Source organism: Plectropomus leopardus, chromosome 20 (genome assembly GCF_026936395.1).
Source record: "Plectropomus leopardus strain MGB_pleo_1.0 chromosome 20, ASM2693639v1, whole genome shotgun sequence".
NCBI classification, from domain to species: domain Eukaryota; kingdom Metazoa; phylum Chordata; class Actinopteri; order Perciformes; family Serranidae; genus Plectropomus; species Plectropomus leopardus.
Window position 1 is genome coordinate 2,756,763 of NC_142195.1, and position 23,238 is coordinate 2,780,000.

Sequence of the window (23,238 nt, forward strand, 5' to 3'; positions counted from 1 at the left end):
TTTCTACACTCTTATTGTAGCTTTAACAAGATCAACCTCACTCAGCTGACATGATGAGTGAGTCCATATCCATGGACATGAACACAAGCCATATCCATATCTAGGAAAAACTTATAACTTATTTGAACATGTTCTGATCCCAAGTCGTCACATGCTGCCACTTGCAGTGGACTTCCGTGTCTACATGTTACGCTCTAGGTATCCTTCTGTGTCTGCAGTTGATGTTCCGAGATGCTGCTATTGTGATAATTACACAAGCGCTTGGTGGGATGATGCACACGTGGTTATGTTTAGGCAACAAAAACACATGGCAACCAATGCCAGTATGTCAACAAATACAAATATGTTTAGGATTAGGGGAAGGAGGCAGACATCACATTCAGATGGGAAGTGAACACTGGACTCCCACATTAAAGTCCAGAGTTTGAAGACCCATCAACCGCCCCTCCCAACCTCCCTTCCGCTCCTTATATTACATTGTTACCAGCAGCATGTCAACCTGACACCGTCCTGCTCCATATCAGGTGGACGACACACGGCCATCCGCTGGCGTATAATAACACCTTGACCTGTTCTATCGGGCTGCGTTCTCAGCTGATGCTGTCCAGCGGCACTTCATGCACATGCCACTAGTGCCTTTTGCAGTTGCAACCTAACACCAAAAGCTCTGTAAAAGGGACAATATTTCACAAGTTTGGAATGAGAACGAGTGTTGAGCTGTACAATGAAAATGTTTATGACCCTGTTGCCATATTAAATAGAGTCAAGTGAAACCAAAGGACTACAGTATTTTGGATTCATCCACCACCCCAATATAGGCGCTCTTGCGCTCCTTTTATTATATCATTTCCACTCCTTACTGTATATTACATTGTTACCGGCAGCTTCCATCCGTCCACGTTCTCAAGTGACACACGACTGGTTCTGATGCTGTCCACGTGCGTATCAGGTGTACATGAGAGGTGGCTTTTGGCATCCTGATCTTACTCCATAAATCATCAATTGATGCGGTCAGAGCTGATCAGAAAGATAGATGAGAGGAGAAGCAGAGTGCAAAGTGAGTGAAAGCTAATCACTGACCCCTTCTACTTTCATTTTTAATTGCGCTTGTCATTCTACTGCTCCGTCTGTGACAACAGTACGCTCTGCGCTCTGACAGTATGACGCAATGAATAACCACACAATATATATATTTCAATAATGCTAGAAAATATATTTGTGGCTGCAAATATTTTAATTGTGGCATCCAGCTACAAAGGAATCTACGTCTGGAAATCCCTGTCTTGATCAAAAATCAAAAAACACAAACTGCAACACAGAAAACATGATTCATACACTGTAGCACACAACACAATTAGTGCACTTTGAATATCATCCCAACCTTCCTTCACCCATTCATAACTATAAACAGATCAGTTTAAACTGTAAAAACTTGATCGTTGCTGCAATAAACATTTAGAAGGTACAGTATACATCACTGTTGGTAAATCTTTTATAGAACAATAATAATAATAAGAAGAAGAATCTTTCCAAACACTTAGAAACACTGATGAACCCCAAAAGAACAACCATCAACAGCTGAAGGGGAGAAGGTACATTATGATAAAATATAAAGAAAAGAAATGTATATGTAAGGAGAGCATTGATCCTCTGGGCCCTGAAGTGCTGTGATCCTACCACAGTCAAGACTCACTGTGTTTCTCCACTAATTGTATATAAAATGCTTAGTTATTGGCATCACAGGCCTTTGGAGGATATATAAAACAATGTAATGCAAGGAAGAACCCCCACTGTTCGAAAGCTTGCTTTAAAAAGTCTGTTCCATTTCTTCATTCAGATCTTTAGACGCAATAAAGGCTGGCTTAAATCAGTTGTAAGTGGCACTGCCATTGGTGGTTTTGCCTGTAATAGCCCATTAACTACCAAGAGTCTACCTACCGCCATGCAAGCAGCTCCTCAAAGACATTAGACAGTGAGCAGACTTTAAGGTGAATTAAACTTGAGATTTCAAGTTTGTTTGTGGTGACTTCAATGTAAAAGTGGATGTGGCTGTGCTAACACCCAGCCAGAGACGTTGGGCTCAGGTTGGACTGACTTTAAATTTTTTTTTGAATGAAAATCAGGTTGGCAGTATTTTAAATGTCTAACCATGTAGAATTTCAGGTTGTGTGGATGTTAATATAAAGATATTTTGCAAATATTATACACATAATAATATATATTTTGGATTTTATTCTCCATACTTTACGTCTAAATGCTCGTGTTGATTTGGCTACTTAAAACGCAACTTAAAATAAACAAACAACTTATAATTAGTATTCTTTATCAGATTAACTTTGCATGAAACATTGTCTTAACATAACAATTTTGTTATCGTTACATCACAACCTAAATCCAATATCGAAATCTAATTGCATTGGTAGAAAGTTGAGTATGCTCACAATGATAATGTATAAGCAAATATACAGTTTATCTTAATTTGTGACTTATTTTATGATATCTTGGGTCATCACTATTGGCTTTAATAACAGCATATAATGTCAACCACATGGTGGTAAGGATCTCAGAATGGAGAGATATGTGTAGTTAGGCAATCAGAAACGAGCTTTTTCCAAATGATCTCAACCACTTTATTTGGAGGTCAAACTGAAAGTCAGCACTCCTGTAACATCTCAAATAACCACAAACTGCAGAGAAAAACCACAAGTACAAAAGAACAACTGCGCTGTAAACTGTGATGGACCTTTACAACAGTTTAAGTAAAAAATTTAACTGCTTGCTTTCATTGTTTCATCCAGGTTTGACGAAGCTGAGGTTTTGTTTTCAACCTATCTGACTGTTGTCTATTGGACTTATTTTGGCAATGTAGCTGTGTTAGCGACTTTTTTACATTAACACTTTTCTGTCATTTACAACACGTTTCCTTGCCATTGACGATATTTTTCATAAATTGGTGTTTTCACTGTACAGGTGCTGTTACTGTACAGTACTGTACTGCTGACGCTGTGCAACGGAACAACATTTCCATGTCCAAAACCAAACAAACAAGACGATCCCAGGGTAACAGGAAGAGTGGACTATTAACTTGTCGACTTTATCACTATTTAGTGGCTTTTACAGACCTCCTCAGTGACATTATATTTAAAAAAGCAACAAGAGACACATTTGGCAACTTATTCAGATAGGGAACGTGCTCTTTAAAATGACTTTTTTTTTAAACGAAAATCCGATTTTCCCCACTTTTTGTCAGAAAGTACGTTTTGTTGAAAATGCACGAATTCAGGTGTTGATTAAGGAATGGAAGAAGATAGAATATTTCTTTGTGTGTGTATGAAAACAGAAGATTTGTTCTTTATTTTGATGTAGTCAGTGTTCATATATTCAAGACATTAAATATTCTGGGTTCTTGAAAGACCAACTTAATAATAATAATAATACTCTGGCTGGGGAAGTGTTAAAAGGCTGTCTATTAGGGGAAAGCCACAAGACTTTTAATGTTAAAATTCTGTAGAATTTCATTCATGGTACATACTTGAGGGCCTGACATGACTCATGCTGTACTAATGCACTGTGTCCAGTGGATATGGACATTTAATTTAACATGCTAAAGGGTTAACATGGCAGAGATGCTGCATTTGCATAAACTGGGGAAGAGGGCAAATTTAAAAATAAAAGACTGTGTCTAACAAAGACTTGGTTCTTTCTCATGAATAAAGGCCCGGGCCACTATTTGAGAATTTATGGTGCACACAATTTGCAGTTATTGGGCTAGAACAGGAAGAAAACTCTGATATGGCCCTTTATTACTGCAATGGGACAATCAAGACACTAACATGTTTATTGAATACAAGAGACTTACTCAGGAGATCCATACATTTTTTCTATAAACCAAAGAAAAGGTTGAACTACAGTATGTATGTGTCTTTGTAATTTTGGAAGTATGTTTCAGCTCCTGCAGGAATCACATTGTGGTCAGTCTATCTTTAGTGTTCAATGTCCACTGTTACTCGATAGCCGGGTAAAGACGATGAATGATTCTGTTGGAATCACACGAATTGGAGAATTCCCCCACAGTCTATTTTTCCCCCAATAGCCACTTCTTGCTGTAATATTGCCACAGTTCACAATAGACAAAAGTCTATTGTATAAATCAGTTCCAGCCATCCTCAGCATCCTCAGCCCTCCATCAGAGCACTGTACTTGTCCAGATTTCTCTCCTCACGGACCACTCAGAGAGGCCAGTTTGTGTTGGGATGTTGGAATCTAAAGGAGGAGCAGTAATGGCTTTATCCAGACTGTGGAGGGACAGTCCATCAGACTGCAGGGGGGTTAACCAATGGCAGGATTTACAGGTCAAGGGGGAGGGTGAAGGAGGGACAGAGGAGAAAGGTGGGGGAGAAGGCACACATTTGGTTTTCCATCCTCTTCTTCAACACACCTGTAAACAATGGAGAGAAAAGGTTGTAAATGTCATGGGTTAACATCTGTGCTTTTCACACCATATTGAAATGCAGTATTTACAGACACATCAGTGCACACGTGTAAATGCTCACAAATGAGTAGGCCACTTGCGTAGGCTCTGTGTAGAACCTACATACAACTACGACTCAGCCTTAAGTGTATTTCCATTCACCTGTTATTATGCCTATTCTTAGTTTGTGCACAAAAAAACTGAGATTTGCTTGTAGCTTCTTTAATTACATCATCATGTTGTGCCATCTCACAGCTGGAGGATTACTCCACCAGCTGCATATTTCAATAGGTCCCCTTCATAATATTCCCAGAACAGCAGATGATAGAATGCACATTTATTTGCATTTTCATTGTAAATTTGCAATAAATTTAGTTGAATTTTGTGTTACATTTGGATGAAACTTAATTCATACCAAGCCAAAATGTCCAGCGGAACTTCCAACAGAAGACAGCCTGCTATACTGAGATGTACGTCTTGTTGCCCTACATTACTTCTTTACGCTCATTATAAAAAGTACATCACGTCCTTACCTTCTGGTCGGGCATCATGCTGTTGGCCTGCAGTGGAGTTGGATGACCACTGAGCAGACCTCCTCCCGGCCGGTCATGTTCACAGAAGATCGTCCCGTTGATGTAGTGAAAGCGATCGCCAGGCACCAGGCGGTTCCTACAGGTCGCACACGTAAAACACTGGGGAAAAAAAGACAGCATTAAATTGTCAAGTTATGAAGATTAACGTTGAGTGATACGATTACATAATCCAACTCACCTTCAGGTGGTACACGTTGCCTTGTGCTCGCATCACCATCTCACTAGCAGGTATAGACTGTCCACAAGCACTGCAGGCCCCACTGTGTCCAAACAGCCTGTGAATCAAAACACATCACAGGTCTGTCACTTCATCTATTTTAACACTATTGCAACAACAGCTTTGCTGTCCAATGGAACTCACAACATGTTGGTAATTTGAATGATGTTTCTGACAAGTAACTGATCATTTCATGACTATCTGATTTGAAGTCTCTTTCCCACTGCACAAAAAAGTTGTTAATGCTCACAAATATCTGGCTTTTAATACAATGGGAATGCATTTGATTGGCATTCAAACCCGGGCCAAATGACTCTGCAGTAGACACAGGTATTTATTGCCTCCAGCTCTGATGGCCATTAGAAAGAAACAACACCCATGTGAATGCATTAATTTTAGCTCCAGCGAGATGCAATCACAAGCCGTCATCAATCTCCTCCCAAGAAGCACTAAAACATTGATCTAAATTAATCTGCATTGAGTTTGAAAGAGAGACTGAATAAGTTAGAGATAAATAAAGAGAAAGAACCACCGCAAAGAAAAAGGGTATCAGTGACAGGAAATCAAACTGATAATTTGCTGTTACAAGTTACAAACTACAATTCTTTTTTACAGCCATCTTTCAAGCCCAGAGAGAATGCCTTAGTATCACTTTAAAACTTTTAAACTTTAAACTTTTCATTTAATTTTCCATCTACGAATTCATTATAACCCCTTGGGACTGTTTGGCACATTTTACACACGTTTCATTCTTCAATCTTGTGTGAAGATTGTGTATTTTTGTTTAATCTTGGAATTTCCAGCTAAGATCCAACAAAAAGTCTAAAATACCATAGAGATTCCATAGCAGGTAACTGAGACCAAACTGATTTAACTGCTCTCTAAGCCCCACCCCCTCAGATTAGCTTTGCTATGCCTGTCAGACTTTCTGTTTTCATATGTCAAATACTGGATGTAGTTTGCAATGATAATAATGGCAGACGTATCGCTTAAAATTCATAGAGATATTTCATAACAATAGGTTTTTAATTTCAAACAGCACCTAACAGCGCAGCCAGGCTGGGTCTGGCCTCACCCAATCACAGGACTTGAAACACAAAACACAAGGGTCAATACCAATCAATAGCTATTTTTTATGTTCTCTGTATTAAATAAGGTTAAAAAAAATAATGGTTGCATGTTTTTTTTAACCACTTGATTATTATGATGTGATGATAATGTGATTGCTTTGAATACAACATTTTAAAGTTGGTGTCTTAGTGAGGATTTTCATAGTCTATGAGAGGCCCTGTTTTTTTGTTTTCTCAGTTTTGTATCTGTTGTGTTTCTTGTGTTTTGCCTCTCGAAGACAGAAAAAAAATGTAAGCTTTCACCACTGCACATCTGTGGTGACTGCAACTATAATCACTCTCCTTGTCTCAGTAGGCAGGTTTTACATTAACCCTCAAATTGCGCAAACTGAAATTGCTAATAAAAAATTTGCCTAATGGAAAAACGTGTCAATTTTGAAAAAAAGATTTTATACTCACAAGAGGTGGTATTTGAAAAAGCCATATTTCACGAAAATTGCAATGTAAACACTTTTTCCCTTTTATAGATCATTTGATTTGCAACAATTGGTGTCTGTAATGCGACTTTATGGATGCCAACTGCCATTAAACCCAAATAAGAAGTACAACAAAGTCACATGACATTCTACAAAACATGGCGTAGATCTTCTTAACTCTTATACAAGACAAAGAAATAAGGCAATATTAGATTGGCTTTATCGAGTGGCTGCAATAGAAATAAACCTGCCAATGTTTTGAACATCCATCACCGTGCTTCATAATGTTATCGCGAGAGGAAAATAATATTACTGAACTGAAACGCAGATGTGTTTTATTGAAATTTCCAAAATACTGCTTAAGTTTTGTGCAAATCTGTGATGGAAACCCACCTGCTGTGTCACTACACCCTGAAGAAGGCCCAAACTGATAGGCGTTAGTGTATTTTTTTATGTTTTTAGCCATACAAATTCACTTCCCCCCTTTTTTAAGTATTCCCCTCCACAAGCATGAGACGATCATTGTTTGTTTGGTTTTTTTGTATGTTTTTTGTTTTTTTTTTTAAATTTTATTAAAGGAATTTTGCAGTACTTTTTTTACTATATTTTTGGTAATTCTTTTGGAAATGTCTTAGTTCATCGCTCATTGCTGTCTTCCCATGTTTTTGAAAGAAACCCAGCCAATCTGCTTAAGTTTCAAAGGGTTAATATATTGTAGGTTTGGACTCAAATGTTGTGTAGAAGTCTTTGTAGGAGTAGATGTGCTCCTCCTGCAGCTGTGTGACTGCCACCATCAAACCTTTCCTAACCAAAGTGTGTGTTTGGCACCTGATTAGCTTTAAAACCAGTGGATCCATTACTCAAACCAGTTTCCCTGGGTATTTCATCTTCTCACTGGTACCCGAAACAACACGCCAACACTCACACAGACCTTTGTGTTGTTTTAACACAATGCTGTTTTCAGTCCAAATGACCGACAACAAATCACAGCACACATTCTCTGTGCTGAGATACACACAAGTGAAATACACAGCTGGTAACACACAGCCGCTCTCATTTTTAAGGTCTATTGAAACTCAGCCTCCGGCAGAAACTACTTTTTCATTGGTTTCTGTCAGGCTGAATGTGGCGAAGCTGCTCTGCTGTAAAAGCTCATCACAGTTAATGGCTGTGGGATTTGTGTTACCTTCACATGCCGTGGTTCATGTGATGCCAGCAACCAACGCCATGTGGATTTTTCACAATATTTTGATATCAAGATTATTGTCACATTATTTAATGGTTTTCACAGTTAACAATAACAATAACAGTTATTATGTTATATAGAGTTTCCCACACATTCATTTATCTGTGGTGGCCCACCACCTTTAAAAAAATCACCACAAACAGATTTTTGGAGTGCTGTTGGTGACTGACTGCACCACACTCTCAGAGTGAAGAGTGCACTCCGAGCAAAGATGGAGCAGAAGAACTTGCAGAACGGGTGCATTGAAAATGAAATTAAGCATTCATTGTGCTTGGTCTAAAAGTTTGCATTCACTCACATATAGCCGCTCCTATCATCCATTGAATGGATATTATCAGTCTTGAATAGATCAGCAGAACAATTATCCATCCAGTGAGTCACAAACTGCTGGTGTGGAAAAAAAGAAGTTAGTTAGAGATATCTGCCTTCGTTGCACTCATGGACCTGCATAAACCTTGTGAAGCAGCTAACCAGGGGACAAAGGGGACTCTGAATGATACGAAGGGCGCATTTAAAAGAAAGTCATTTGCTATTGCCGCACCAGCACATTCCCATCCCAAGTCATCACATATTGACGCTTTGTCAGTGGACTTCATATTACACTGCAGGTATCCTTCTGCATCTTCCACTGACATTCCAGATGTCGCTACAAAAGCACGAATGGTTAGGTTTAGGCAACAAACATCCCATTTAGGCAGGAAACGCTTGGTGAAAGTCCAGGATTTGTCAGACCCATCCACTGCTCCTCCTGCCTGCCCATAAGGCACCCTTGTGCTCCTTACATCACATTGTTACCGGCAACGTTTCAACCTGATGCCATCCAGCGGTGTAGCATGTGGGCACCACAGGTTTCATCCAGCTGTGTTCTTAACTGACTGCCCTGACAGGTGCCGTCTGGCGGCATATCATAACAACATACAGCAACATTTAAGGACTTCGGAATGAGAACAGGCTAGCCATACATACACTCATTCACTAATTATTATATTAATTATTATGATCAACTATATCCAGTTAGTTTTTATAGTGTAACATTTGGCTACTTAAAGATAATTTATAATGGTTTAATGAGAATAAGCTATAAAGAATATTACTTTTTTTTCTTACTTGACTTTGGCATTAAGGGCAAGAAAATTATCTTAAAGATGTAGGAACATATTGGAAGTGTTGGACCCCTTTGAGGTCACTTTTTTAATGGCATGCATTGCAAACTGGCATGCCAGCTTCTACAAAGACTCCCTTGTCATTTTGCAAATATCTATTTATAGCTCCCACACTGCTCATTTAAGTTTTTTGGCATGTATGAGGCTGAAATGTAACTTCCTCTGATCCTTTAACCACAGTTCTTCTCAATGCTTTAGGTGAGCGGTATGACACTCTCACACACAACAAACCAGCACAACACACACGATATGTATCTAGAGAATATGTCACTGCACGCATGCATACCACATGACTTGCAAGATTTGTTTTCACAGGGCAACAATGCAAGAATCAGGGCACCGCAGATAACGTAGCTTCTAGGATTCACAGTTATGAACTCTGATATTATGTTACTGTGATTATGGCAAAACCGGTTAATCCTGATATCCCTATGTGGCACTTTGAGGTCATTATTTACAAGGCCATCTAGATTTCAGTGCACCTAACGAAAGGAAACTAGGCCTGGGTGGTATCACGGATACACGGTTGTTTAGAAATCCCAATGGTATGTTTTTCACTACCGTCATAAATACAGGCACTCCTCTTTTTATTGAACTCATTGTGTATAGTGCACAGCACGCACCGCCAGAGTTCAAAGTTGAATTCAAAAAGTGTAGTATTTTTCTATTTAATAAGGAAAATAGTTGTGAGAATATTTCTCTTTTTTAAATTTTGTGCGTTTCTGTTGTGTTTTTATTAGTTAAGCTTAAAGTGAGTAGCGCTATCAAGTGAGGGTGGGAATGTTAGTGCTGCACACCTATACCATCATATACCTTATATCCCATTGAAAAGTATGAAATTTTACAAACTCCCCAAGCCTAAAAGAAACAAAAGAAACTTTGGTCATGTTTAACCCTTTGAAACCTTAAGAGAAGCGGCAATGAGTAACTTGAGAAGAAGTGACACAAAGAAGAGAAATTATTTTAAAAAAGTAATTACCTGAAAATTAGTTAAAAATGAAATAAAACAAAATAAAATACACAAACAACATGACCTCAAATTATAATAATTATAATAATTTTGAAAAAAAAAACATTTATTTTTTATGATTTTATGATAAAAAATGTAAGTAAGTAGAAATTTACCTGAATATTTGTTTAAAAAAAGAAAAGAAAAACAAATAAGAAAGTTTAAAAAAACATAGCAAAAAGATCTTGGCAAAAAGTGCTTAAAACTATATAAATGTGTGACATAATTTTAAATGTAATTATACTAATCAGAAATATAGTTTTGTCATCATTTTTTTCTTTTTTCGCCAGATATTTTCTTTAGAATTTTTTTTTACCTATTTCTTCCTATCTTTTAAAAAATGTCTAAATCTACTGATAACTTGCAATTTGTGGAACTTTTTTTTTTTTACCAGGTTGCTCATTGCCTTTGACATGTTTTTTTTTTTCTTAAAGAAATCAAACCAATGTGCTCAGGGTTAACTTTTTCACAGTATATACAATACGTGCACAGCAATTCCTGCTGCTTTAAACAACAGCTGGGAACAACAGCACATGAGCGCAAGAGCACATTAATGTTGAGGCACATAAAAGCTGCACAGAAGAAGAATGCGGCGGCACACAGCAGCAGTCAGTCCTTATCTTCCACAGGCTGGAAGCATGTCAGCACCTGAACTGCAGCAGGTTCAACTTTTAATAGGAAGCCTCTGTCATCATTACAAGCTCTTGTGAAACTGATGCCGTGTGACACTGACTTGACTGGTTTGGGTGCTCTCTGTCTCTCGCTTTCAATGACTGCACAGAGTAATGAATTTTTTATCTTAATCCAAACAGTCATTTAATGAGTGCGCCTCAGAGGATTCCTGTTCTCCTTAATTAACCCCCCTCCCCTACACACACACGCACGCACGCACGCACGCACGCACGCACGCACGCACACACACACACACACACACACACACACACACACACACACACACACACACACACACACACACACACACTCTCTCCTCTTAAGGCTCGGTTACATCTCATCCTGCTTTACTGGCATGAAGGGCAGGAATCTGAGGACCTGACATGAACCAGGCCTTGGGTCAGGACATTGTGGTCCACCTCAGCTCCCACTAACTTTGCTGTGGGTCTCAAGCAAAGACGTGATTGGACGAGACAGATCCACAGGGCCAGAGAGCAGTCTGATAACATGAGCAACATGTGCTGCAGCAATAGTTCACCAAACAAAATAAAAAATGCAAATGTACACCATGTACCCACTTTAGAAACCTTTTAATACACATTTATGAGCTCTTTATTTGCATCACTGCCACAGAAATGAATAAATGAACGGCCAACCATACTAACCCTTTGAAGCCGTGGTATCTGTTTAACCGTCTGCAAACACTGACATCCAACCATTGACCGAAAGCCTCAATTCGACAGCAAAAACATCGACACTTCCTGCCCTAGATGACGCAAAATAAAAGCACCATGGGTTCCCTTTTGATTTATTAAATTATAACAATACTTTATTCAACTTTATTCAACTTTACTATAACAGTACTTGATTTAACTTTATTTTATTGAACATTATAACAGTATTTTATTAAACTTTTTTATAACTGTAGTTTATGTAACTATTTTATGGTAGTAGCTACTTTATTTGTAACTGTAGTTTAATTTCATGATATAGCCAAAACATATTGGGACATTATTTTAAAACCATATCGCCCAGCCCTACATAAGAACCACTTTGATTTGGATGAGTATGAAAAAACTCAACATGGAGTTAGTCACAAAAACATCAGGAACTTATCTACATCCAACTTCTAATTTGGAATAACGCCACTGTAATACCATATAAATATTAATCAGGGGCATTTTGATATATATGCACCTGAATAAACATCTGCTGACTCATTTTACTTATGGACTAAATGTGGAATTTCTTCAATACACAGCAGGCCTCTCAGGACTACATAGTGGATATCACTGCAGATTGTGGTGTAATCTGAGTGTACACTGAGAACTTTATTTATTTCACAAGCGAGGTCCTGAAAGCCACCGTATTATTCCTGGCCTGATATACAAAGTCTGCTGTGTGTCAGCTCCTCCTCAGCAGGCCTTCAGCTGTAGCTTTCAACATCCAGCCCAGCATTCACCCCGGACATGTGGGCACCCACAAAATCTCTGTCTGTGTTGCACTAGTCATAGACACTGACTGTGCGCACACACACACATATGTTCACCATTGCAATGTTTGCTATACCATTTTAACATGACCTTTAACATGACCATGCTGACCCCCCCCCTGTTTATTTCTGTCATCAGACATAAACAATGTTACTCACATTCACTAATGAGGCAAAATGAACTCATAATGACAAATGTTTACATACTAGATTTAGACTAGGAATAGCAAGGTAGAGTCTGAGTATGACCAAAAAACAGGATCATTACTGTCTGCAGATATTTTTTGATGTGATGAGATTATAAATGAGGATACGCCAAACAGGGCTCTTAGTTTTTCAGGAACATCATGTAAACATTTTTCTAGAATTCTGATTGGCTGCATTTATTTCCTGCAGTTTGCTGTCCACTGTCCTCACAGTCTAGCACTCTCTTCTCTTCGAGCTGCCTTCTCTTGCTACCTTGCCTCTGCAGGCTTGGTGAACTTGCAGGATATCATTTGATTGACCCTGACAGATGTAAGCAAACTGAATTGCATGCAAAAAAAAGCGACTAACCATGCTAAGAGTAAAAATGCTGTGTATGTAATTATATGTTGGTGTTCCAGTCCTTCCAGTATTTTGAAATAATACGATCACACACAGTTAGCGTGAATTCATCCAGTTCTTGTGAAGTCTGCACAACCTTGCAATTTTGTCCAGTCACCGCAACTTAACCTCATATTTGACTTCTTAAAATGGGCAAAATCTCATTTCATTATAGAGCTGCACGCACCATATTGATTCAATCAGCCTTCCCTCTCTCTGTTTATCATGAGACTGCTGCTGTGGGACCAGAGCTCTGTGCCTGATATGGGGTCACATACAGCCAGTACAATTACATGATGTTAGAAAAGTCGAATTATTGTGTCAGTCCGACTCAAACTGGACTTTTGAAATACATGTAAACACGTTAGTCCAACTGAAATTAGGGTAAATAGAATTTCTTGAAAACAGACTGACACACCCAGATAATGTGACTGGAAGTCGAGCTGTTCCGTCATGTAAACACCTCAGTGTGACTTTAACTGGACTAAGCATTCTGTGCGTGCTCCTAGTCATGGCGCCGGCCTTATATGGTGGTTAGGGATAGCTTAATTAGGTCATTAAATTGGACTACTGTCTTTGTCCTTGTATACAGCACTAGAAAGTTGTTTGTCCCTCACCTGATCCAAAATTAAAAACACAAGTCCCTCTTCAGTGCTTCCATTGTTTAAAAATGCCTGATCCATTTTTTCCTATCCTTAACCACCAATGGAGGCCAGCGCAGCAACGTGGAGCACAAGCACAACCCTAAGTCGAGTTAAAGTCCGACGAAGGCATTTTCATGACATAGTAGCTCGACTTCCAGTTAAATTATCTGGGTGTGTTAGTCCGATTTCGAGAAATTAATTTTAGTCTGATTTCAGTGGGACTAACATGTTTACTTGAATTTTAAAAGTCCGGTTTTAGTCAAACTGATGCAATAATTCAACTTTTTCTAACTGTCTCCACTGACTGTCTACAAAGCTGATCAAGACTCACCTGATGTAGTCATTCTTGCAGAGGATCATGCCTCCTTTGCTGTAGCAGGTGCTGCTGTACTCGCCCAGCTGAGCGTGGCAGCATGAGCACTTGAGGCATCGCGTGTGCCAGTACCGCTCCATGGAAAAGAGTAGGAAGCGGTCTGCGATTCGACCTCCACATCCTGCGCACAACCTGCCCGCTGTCCCCCCGCCACCGCCCATCACTGCCACCGTGGGCGCCTCCACCCTGCTGTTCACCATAGCAACCTGGAGATGGGACAAGAGGCACAAAAAAGGATTAAACAATCAAAACAGGACAGTGGAAATATTCAGTTTAAACAGTTTAATATATGGCATCCTTAAATGAAGAGGTACAAACTGCTTAATTTAACCCTTAGAGCCCGCTTTAATATGAGACACACACCTGTATCGCTCTGCGCACAAAATGCACAATGCACAAAATCAAGATTTAAAAAAATATTATGCATTGATATTATTTTTTAGTTTTAGTTAATATTTAACCAGCATGAGTCCTAATCATAAATATCAAATATTAATTAATTTTTCAGAATTTTAACCCTTTAAATGCCAGGCTTTTGTCATGATGCCACCATGTTTTTAGATGAACCCTCCCCCCAACTACACACACCCACACAAAATGAATTATTTTCAAAATACTACATGCAAAGTAGGTTATTTTTAAATAACCACAGCCTAGGATATGTCAATGATTTGCAGCAACATTGATTTTCATACATTATTATTACATTATATATTATACATTATTATTTTGTGTAGTGTCAAATACTCATACCATACTCATACAAAATACATTTTTCAAAATCAGGCTTTAAAATAATGTAACATACATTAATATAACTTTCTAGGGCAACTGAATTTATTAAAAAAAAAAAAAACAAGATCAGTCCTAATCATAAAATTAAATATTTATTAATTTTCCAAATTTTAACTCTTCAAATGTCAGATGTCAAATGTCAGATTAACTTGATTTATGAAGTTGCAAACACTTAGAAAATTGCAAAAACGTCGCAAAATTAAGTAAATACAGCTTAATTTTGAGTAAACTTCACATAAATTAAGATTAATAGTTATATTTACTTTCCTTTTTTGAAGGCAATCGTTTTCCAAAATTATTTTTAACAACTTTTCAGATTTTAAAGTGAGCAAATTATCACATTGGAGAATCTGAAATGTAAATTTTTGGCATATTTGCTTAATTATCATTTAAATGAGTAGTCAACATTTACAGAAGTCCTATTTTAAACATCTAGATAAATTATGTCAGATTAATCTAGGTTGTTTTTTTTCCACACTTCAGAAAAACAGTTGATTCAAGTTATCACATCTTATCCTCAGTACATTCACTGTGTGGAGAATTTAGAGAAAATTACAACAAACAGAAACATGTCTTCCCAAATGTGGCTCTTGGCACCAGATCCAATCGATTGCTTTTGGAACTTCCTGGTAAAAAAAGCTTGGGGCTATTTACTTGTGGGGGCATGGGAATGTGAAAGCCTGACAGGAAAGCAAACACACACACACACACACACACACACACACACACACACACACACACAGACACACACACACACACACACACACACACACACACACACACACACACACATCAGAGAGTTGCTATTTTACACCAAACAAGTCCAAAGTTGTGTCCAACTGAAACAAAACCACACACATGCCTTTTTGGGTGTGCAAATAACTCTTATTCTAACTTGATAATACGTCCCCAGAGGAGGCGCTCTGAAGCTGAGCAGCTCTGTGATAGGATATCGAGGCATACACACTCTGGAAATGTACCTCATTTGATTCAGCCACTCATTTCTTCATCATTTCTTTTAAATGTTGAGGAAACAAAACCCAAACTAAAAAAAAAAAGATTTAGAAAAGGTTATAACAGTAAAGTAGCTATAGCTGCCGGTGGAAACAGTGTTACATATGTGCCATCAGGCAACATTTACTGTATTTCTCCTTTCTTCATTTTTCCATGACAAAACTCAACTGATTTCATGCACAGCTGGGAATAATATTGCTTTTGAATCACACCGAGCACAGCCGTAGCAGTGTGTGCTACTCAGCAATGAGTCAGCAGCACTGCCTCTTCAGCCGCTTCCATGATTTATAATTAGCGCCAACAACAACATAAAATAATTGCGGGGCTAGATTTCATTTTCCAAATGAGCAACAGCAGCACAATTTGTCCTCTAGAGCGTCTAATTTCAGCAAGGGCATGTTTAGCTTTACGACGAGCCTTCCCACAAGATTATTTGAGATTGCAGCAGCTGGTCCTCCGCAGTGAAGCAGGCTGCCCTCAATACCCTCATTTTGTAGAGGAGACACCTGGCTCTAATCAGCCACAGGAACACCATGTTAAGAAGCCCAAGGCTGCATTCAAACCACAAACAGCCGCATGCTCCGGGACCAAACCTCCCGATTAGTGAAGGCTTATTCATGAATGAGCTGATCTGTTCAATGACATGAAAAAGTAAGTCCATCTACCTTATTCACAGGTCTCACTTTTAAATTGAACCACTTGAATCTTGATCTTCCTGATATTAGCATTAAATTCAATAAGCTCTTTTCCAACTTTTTAGACAACAGTCATTTTACTCCACTGAGCTGCTGCTCTGTTGCTGCCTCCATCAGCTGTTATAGTGAACACTTACACTGATACTGATTTTTTTAGTAGGCTAAAATATGTTTTGTGGCGGCCCCATCCACAGCAGGACATCGCTTAGCTTCTGTGCCGGTGTTGTGGGACTGTACTTTATTGGAGGAGGGGGGTGGCTGGGGTGTCACGTTTTTATTTAGAATAAATAAAGTATATAAAATACTACCTTTGCAAGTTGCATGTCCCTCGCCTAAGCCAAAATGAAAAACACAAGTCCCTCCTCACTGCTTAATTAAAAAAACTTTTTTTTTTTAAATGCCTGAACCGTTTTGCAGCTCCCTTTTCCTCCTCATAAGTGATGAACAGTCCCTATCTGTAAACACTTAGGGAGGTCGGCGTGGCGACTGGGAGCATGTGCAGAACACCTAGTCCAGTTGAAGTCCGACTTATGTGTTTACATGACAGAATAAGTTGATTTCCAACAGAATAATCTGTGTGTGTTTGTGATTACGAGAAATTTAATTTAGTCCGATTTCAGTCAGAATAACATGTTTACATGTATTTTAGAAGTCCATTTTAGTCAGACTAACACAATATTTTTTTTCTAACATTACGTAAACATACTGAGAAACTCTTGGTCAAATCTTTCTTCCTTAAAATAAATAAATAAACAAACAATAATGTAATCTAATAATAATGAGTAGCAACATGTTATCATTACTGCAAATGTAATGTAGTTTTCCCAAATAGTATCAACTTTGCATTAATCAATCATAAATATCCAAATTCATGACTGGTAAAACAAAGTCAGACTTAGCTGACAGATGTACCTATAAAGAGTCAACCTAACTTACATAGACAACAGCAAAGTCTGCAGAGCTGCTGGTTAAAAAAGCCTGTTTCCCCCAGTGATGTCCTATTTCAAATATTTTGCTATTATGTTAATATTAACATAAATGTTAATCAACACAAAACCATGGGTTTATATTATTATAAAACACATGGTATAAATATTCTAAATGCATCTTTTCTGAAAAATAAGTGTGTGTGTGTGTGTGTGTGTGTGTGTGTGTGTGTGTGTGTGTGCGTGTGTGTGTGTGTGTGAAGCTATGCTTCACACTACACTTCTCATGAGCCTCATTGGTTGTTGCTTTGGTGACTAGAGAGCCAAAGTGAAAGCAGAGCTTCCAGGTTCTGCGCCAGTAGTAGGAAAACTTCATTCAAAATCCCTCTGCCCCTGTGAACATAGCCTTCTTCAACAGTAGATCATGTGGATTACTCCATAAATATTTCTGTCTTTAGCAGCATTACATAAACTGCATTTCCCATGAGCCCTTGACATTTGCGAGCTGAAAGTCACAGTTTAAAAGAAGAGACAAGTGCATGAGTAAGGCCACCTTTATGTTGCCTTCACATGCTCCTCTAAAATATTGTATTTGCGAGTTATGAGCACATCAGTGGCCAGACAGTCATGTTTACGAGTGGGAAATTGGGAAATTTCAATGTTACCCGAGTGCAGAGTTGTGACGTTTTTCGTGGCATTTGCGTGACGTTTCAGAGCAGCAGAAATGGCGCAAAGCATGGAAACAGTGTCAACAACTGACAGTAAAAATTATATATTTGGTTATATTGTTCCTTGTAGCTATCATTTACTTTTAGTAGTTGCACATTTTAGTATCTGCGGCTATTACCTGAAGCAGGCAAACTTTGAACTATAAAGCATGCCAGGCCAGTATATTAACGTTGATATCAACATTTTTTTTGTATAACACAAGTTGCCGACTTGAGGTCATAAAAGCATAAACATGGTGGGCAAAAGTCAATGTTGCCCATGACCTATATTAAATATAAAAATATATTAAAAATATACTATCTATAATATATAAAAAATAAAATATACAAATATAAATAAACTGGAAATAGCTTTCAACTTCTTCTTCTTCTTTGTAGCTTCCATGTTTTTCCCACGTTACAACCTCAAAGCTCATGAACACAATGAAATCAGAAGAATGACTTCCCAACTCGTAATCTCCGACCTTCCGACATCCCCTGAACGCAACATTAGTTTAGACACATTCAGGACTAAACGGTGTAGAAGTTGACAAACAGGAGAAAATACTGCTAAAAAAAGAGTTTGAATTAAGAAATCGCTTTAAGAGTGTTTGTGCATAATAAAGATATGAAAAAAAGAAAAAGAAAATGCTAAATGAAGGTTGGCGTTGAGTTATAGGAGCAAGCTGGCATGCAGCATCATGGCTTCATACTCCAGCCAGAGCTGTGACAGCAGCAGATTGAGAGCACTGTTACAATCAGGAGCAAAACACCTCACCAAACAAGATTCATACAGAGAGCACAGGATGTCTGATGTCACCCTGTCCCTCAGTGGACCTGCTGTTTTTTCCCCTCATCTATTTCCTGTCTTCAGTGCCAGATTCCTCTGGGCGGCACATCACCAGCCATGAAATCAATTATCGGGCCGAGTCTGTGTAATACAACTGCTTCCACCCCTGTGAAAGTAAGCCAGGGCTATTTTGGATGAAAGAAAAGGACTCCTCTACTAACATGAAAACTTGCAGTTTTTATCTCCTGTTGTCACTGAATAGCTTTAATATGGATGGTGCAGCTGGTTGCTGGTAGAAGCAGTCTGATGCCCCATGTTTAGACATATCATGAAGTGTACAGCAGGACAAAACAACCAAAAGGATTAAGAGGCATCGGTTAATGAATCCTGAAAACCTTCAACAGCAAACACAGCATGTCCATTAACAGTAAAACCCCAAACATTTCCTTAATCTTACTACAAGTTCAATATTCTCGGCCACGAGTGAAACTAATTGCAAAGCGGCAGCCGATGTAATCATCATGCAAACACCTGTGTTCATTCAAGACGTTCCAAGACATCTGCCGAATGGCTCTATGATACAATTCTTATCCAATTAAAATGCAAATCCTGCATTTAATCATCGTCTGCAAAGCAAAGCCTTGATGTGACATCAGCCTCACAGAGAGGAGGCAGTGATGGTGAGATTTCAGTGTGAACGCAAACTGGGATCCACACTTTCTATATCTAGAGGTTGGAAAGTTAAAAAGAAGTAGCCCATAGCTTTTTTTCTGTTGAATCCTTGAAGAATGCAATACAATACACAGCTGCATTGTGTATATGTAGAAAATACTTAATTTAAATCTCTAATTCCTCCATGAAGTGACCTTTACCATGCTGAATCCATGCCAGTTAAAACAGTCTTTTTTTTTTCTTTTCTTTTTTTTAAAAGACTCTTTCTCACAACTGTGTGGCAAACACTCGACCCCAATCCTATCACTATAGGCGGGTTTCCATTACTGTCAAACTGCAAAAATTAATATTGTGAATACAAAATACACCTAATGGAAACACGTCAATTTCCAAAAAAGTCCCATTTATCACAAAAAAAATTCACGCTTGCCTGAGGTGGTATTCAGGGGCTTTGAAAAAGTCATATTTCACAAAACTGCAATGGAAACACTTTTTTGTCTTTTCTAGGTCACATGGTGCTATGGCTATGTGCTTGTCTGTACAAACTGGCTCCCCCATGATGCAGCAGGAGCTACAAGAGGTGTTATTGCATCACATAACTCTTCAAAAGTTGAGCGGATCATCTGGAAGTTTTGAATCCAGAATTCCTCAGTGAAATCGTGGACTATCACCTCCCAGATATCTCTCATACATGGGGGAGGCTCGCCTTTCCATTATGGCTCCATAACACGCCTGTGTGGCCTTGGATTGGAATGACGGCTAGTGCGACGGCTGCAATAGAAATAAAGCTGCTAATGTTTTGAACATCCATCACCATGCTTCTTGGAATGTTATCACCAGAGAAGTCACAGAACATCACTCAGTGGAAACACAGTCATCTCACAATTGTGTTTTATCGGCATTTCGAAAATATCACTGAAGTTTTGTGCAAACGTGTAATGGAAACCAGCCTAGTGACATTTTTGGCGTGACAAAATCAGAGGTGCACTTATCAGCCCATCAGAAAAATGCTAACATTGCATCTCTTTTGGCTCTCTGAATCATTCTACTGAAAATTTATTTATTCTCTGGCAATAGCAAATAACCTAGTAACCCTTAACTACCATAATCATAGCAATATGTCATTAAAGAAAAGAATTTACAATCTGACAATATAAACTCACATCCTGCATGTTTTTTTTTTTTTTTACAGATTATTTAAGACAGTGTTTGGTCTGCTCTTTGTTTTTGCTAATGTACATGTATGCACATAATACGTGTGTACTTCTTCCCTTATTTTCTAACATGTTTAAGTTGCTTGAGTATTTGCTATTGAGATTGATGTATATGTTGTTTTTTGTATTCTTTTTTAATCTTTTTGTTTTTGTTCATTGAACTTTTACTTTTGTCTTCTTTTTTTAACATGTTTGAAAAAGAGATTCATTCAATTCAACTCAATATAGCTATGTGCGTTGACCTTGGAACACAGGGAGGGGGGCTGAAAGTGGGAGACATCACCTGTAAAATGAAATTTAAAAAAAGAACTAACTGAAAAAATATTAGGAGAAAAGAATAAATATATAGTTCTGGTGGGGACCAAGGTTACTTTAAAACTTGAGTAAATTGGCTTGATTTCTTCCAAAAACACGGGAAGAAGGTAGTGTGCAACTGAAGAAAAAACAACCCAAAAATCTGTAAGAAATTAGTAAAAAGGACAAAAAAATAACCTAAAAATTAGCACAAAAAAGTAAAAAAAAAAAAGGGGGGGGGGGGTGATCCAAAGAAAATTGCTTAAAAATAGGCTATAACAATTCTGCAACATATTCTGAATATAAAATCATGATCATTATAAATGACAGTTTTCTAGACACCTTTCCCTAGCTTTTTAAAAAAAGAAAAAAGGCTTTTACTTTCTTGCATTTTGTGGTACATTTCCTACCAGTTTGTTCAAGGGTCGAAGGGTTAAATTCTCCTCCTCACACCATATATGGATCATGGTTTAAAAGGCAGAGATGAATTCCTTTTCCAGATCCTTCTCTTAAGGAGCTTTTTTTTTAAGCAACACATTACTCATTTTACTTGTGACTTGATTACATTTAAACTCCAATTAACATCTTTCGTGACTGTTTAAATGCTGTAAAAATTGATTTCCTCCCCGGGATAAATAAAGTAATTCTTCTTCAAAAATTAATTTTCTTTTAGGACTGATGTGCTGCAGGAGCTTATCAGAGCGTGGGCTATATAAGGCAGAGCAACACCACAGACAGTTCAGCACTCATACGGGAAACTTACACTTGTAAAGGAATATTGCTCTTTTTATTACAACCTACAACTTTAAAATGCTACGTACACACTAAGGCAGCAGCAATTATAAAACAATATTAGTACAGAGAAGAATATGGACTTCTGTATGATGAGTGCTTTTACTTTTTACACTTTGAGTACACTCTGCTGGTAATACTGACTGCTGTCTTTATTTTATCTATTTATAAATTTTCTTTGCATGAGACAAAACAAGTGCAAGTCGGAGCAGCAGAAGCCACCTCAGCTGCCGTGGAATTATTGGTGGAACTGCATGTGACAAAATGTGGTCTGATGACATGCAAGTCGGCTGCATTAAAACACCAGTTTTTGAAGATCAAAAAATATTCAGTGTTGGGATTTAAGCAACAGTTATTAGTGACTAAGTAAGAGCAGTTAACTTAATACATACAAATTTATTCAGTTAAAAAATCATAAATGTTAATGTGACTTCCTGGTGATGCTGATGAAAACTGTCTGATTTGACCGCCCTCCCCTGAGATACACATATCCAGCAAGTTGACCGGTTATTAACCCTTAGAAAGCTGAGCAAGTTAGTTTAATTTCTTCTAAAAACATGGGAGAAAGGCAATGAGCAACTTAAGAAGAAATGACCCAGGAAAATCACAAGAAAATTACCAGAAAGAAAAAAAGGGGAATGTAAAAACACACAAAGTAAAACTGGGAAAAATTGAAAAAAAAAAAAAGATTAAGAATGATACATATTCTGTTGAATGATTTTAAATATATAATCATAGTAATTGGAAATATAGTTCTGGAAATGTTTTCCAAGCTTCACAAAAACAAACCAAAAAAACATCTTAATTTACTATTCTCTTGCGATTTTCAGGACATTTCCCACAAAGTTGCTCATGGCCTTTTTTTCTCTTGTTTTTGAAAGAAACCAATTTTCTCTTCGTTCGGAGATTTGAATACTTGTGAAAGGCGTCTGATTGCAGCACAAGAAAAGTGATGTGGATCCAGATTTCAGAGGGTTTATGCTCAATCTGAAGAAAGTGACGGGATTACATGTCACTGGAATAAAATCTTACATGATTTCAAGTGACAGATAAATTTATTCCAATTACCATTGTCTGTCTTAGATATTTGAACCCTTCACATCCAAAACAAAGACTAGTGAATAAGGAACTCCTTGTGTTGTGCCCTGCTAATAAACTGACTGATGAAGCAGTCAGTGGAAACAGGAGCTAATAATGAAGAGAAACACATTCCACTGCAGTCTGGACACACTGATGAATTGAATGCGGTTTCACGTTGACAGAGCCAATAATGGCTCATTTTACCCCAAACTGAATGCAACTGACTGATGCCTCACACACGGGAAGAA

General features: G+C 38.1%; 1 protein-coding gene across 1 annotated transcript in view; it reads right to left on the bottom strand.

Annotated features, from left to right (window-relative positions):
• Positions 1-1,215: 1,215 nt before the first annotated feature.
• Positions 1,216-23,238, bottom strand: part of lmo4la (LIM domain only 4-like a) — a 25,046-nt gene continuing 3,023 nt past the window's right edge. Inside the window, exons 2-5 of the mRNA XM_042509258.2 lie at positions 13,970-14,217; positions 5,243-5,339; positions 5,005-5,163; positions 1,216-4,438 (exon numbers count right to left, since the gene is read on the bottom strand). Coding sequence (XP_042365192.1) covers positions 4,430-4,438; positions 5,005-5,163; positions 5,243-5,339; positions 13,970-14,211 — 507 coding nt within the window. The 5' untranslated portion in view covers positions 14,212-14,217 and the 3' untranslated portion in view covers positions 1,216-4,429. The remainder of the gene's footprint in view (positions 4,439-5,004; positions 5,164-5,242; positions 5,340-13,969; positions 14,218-23,238) is intronic.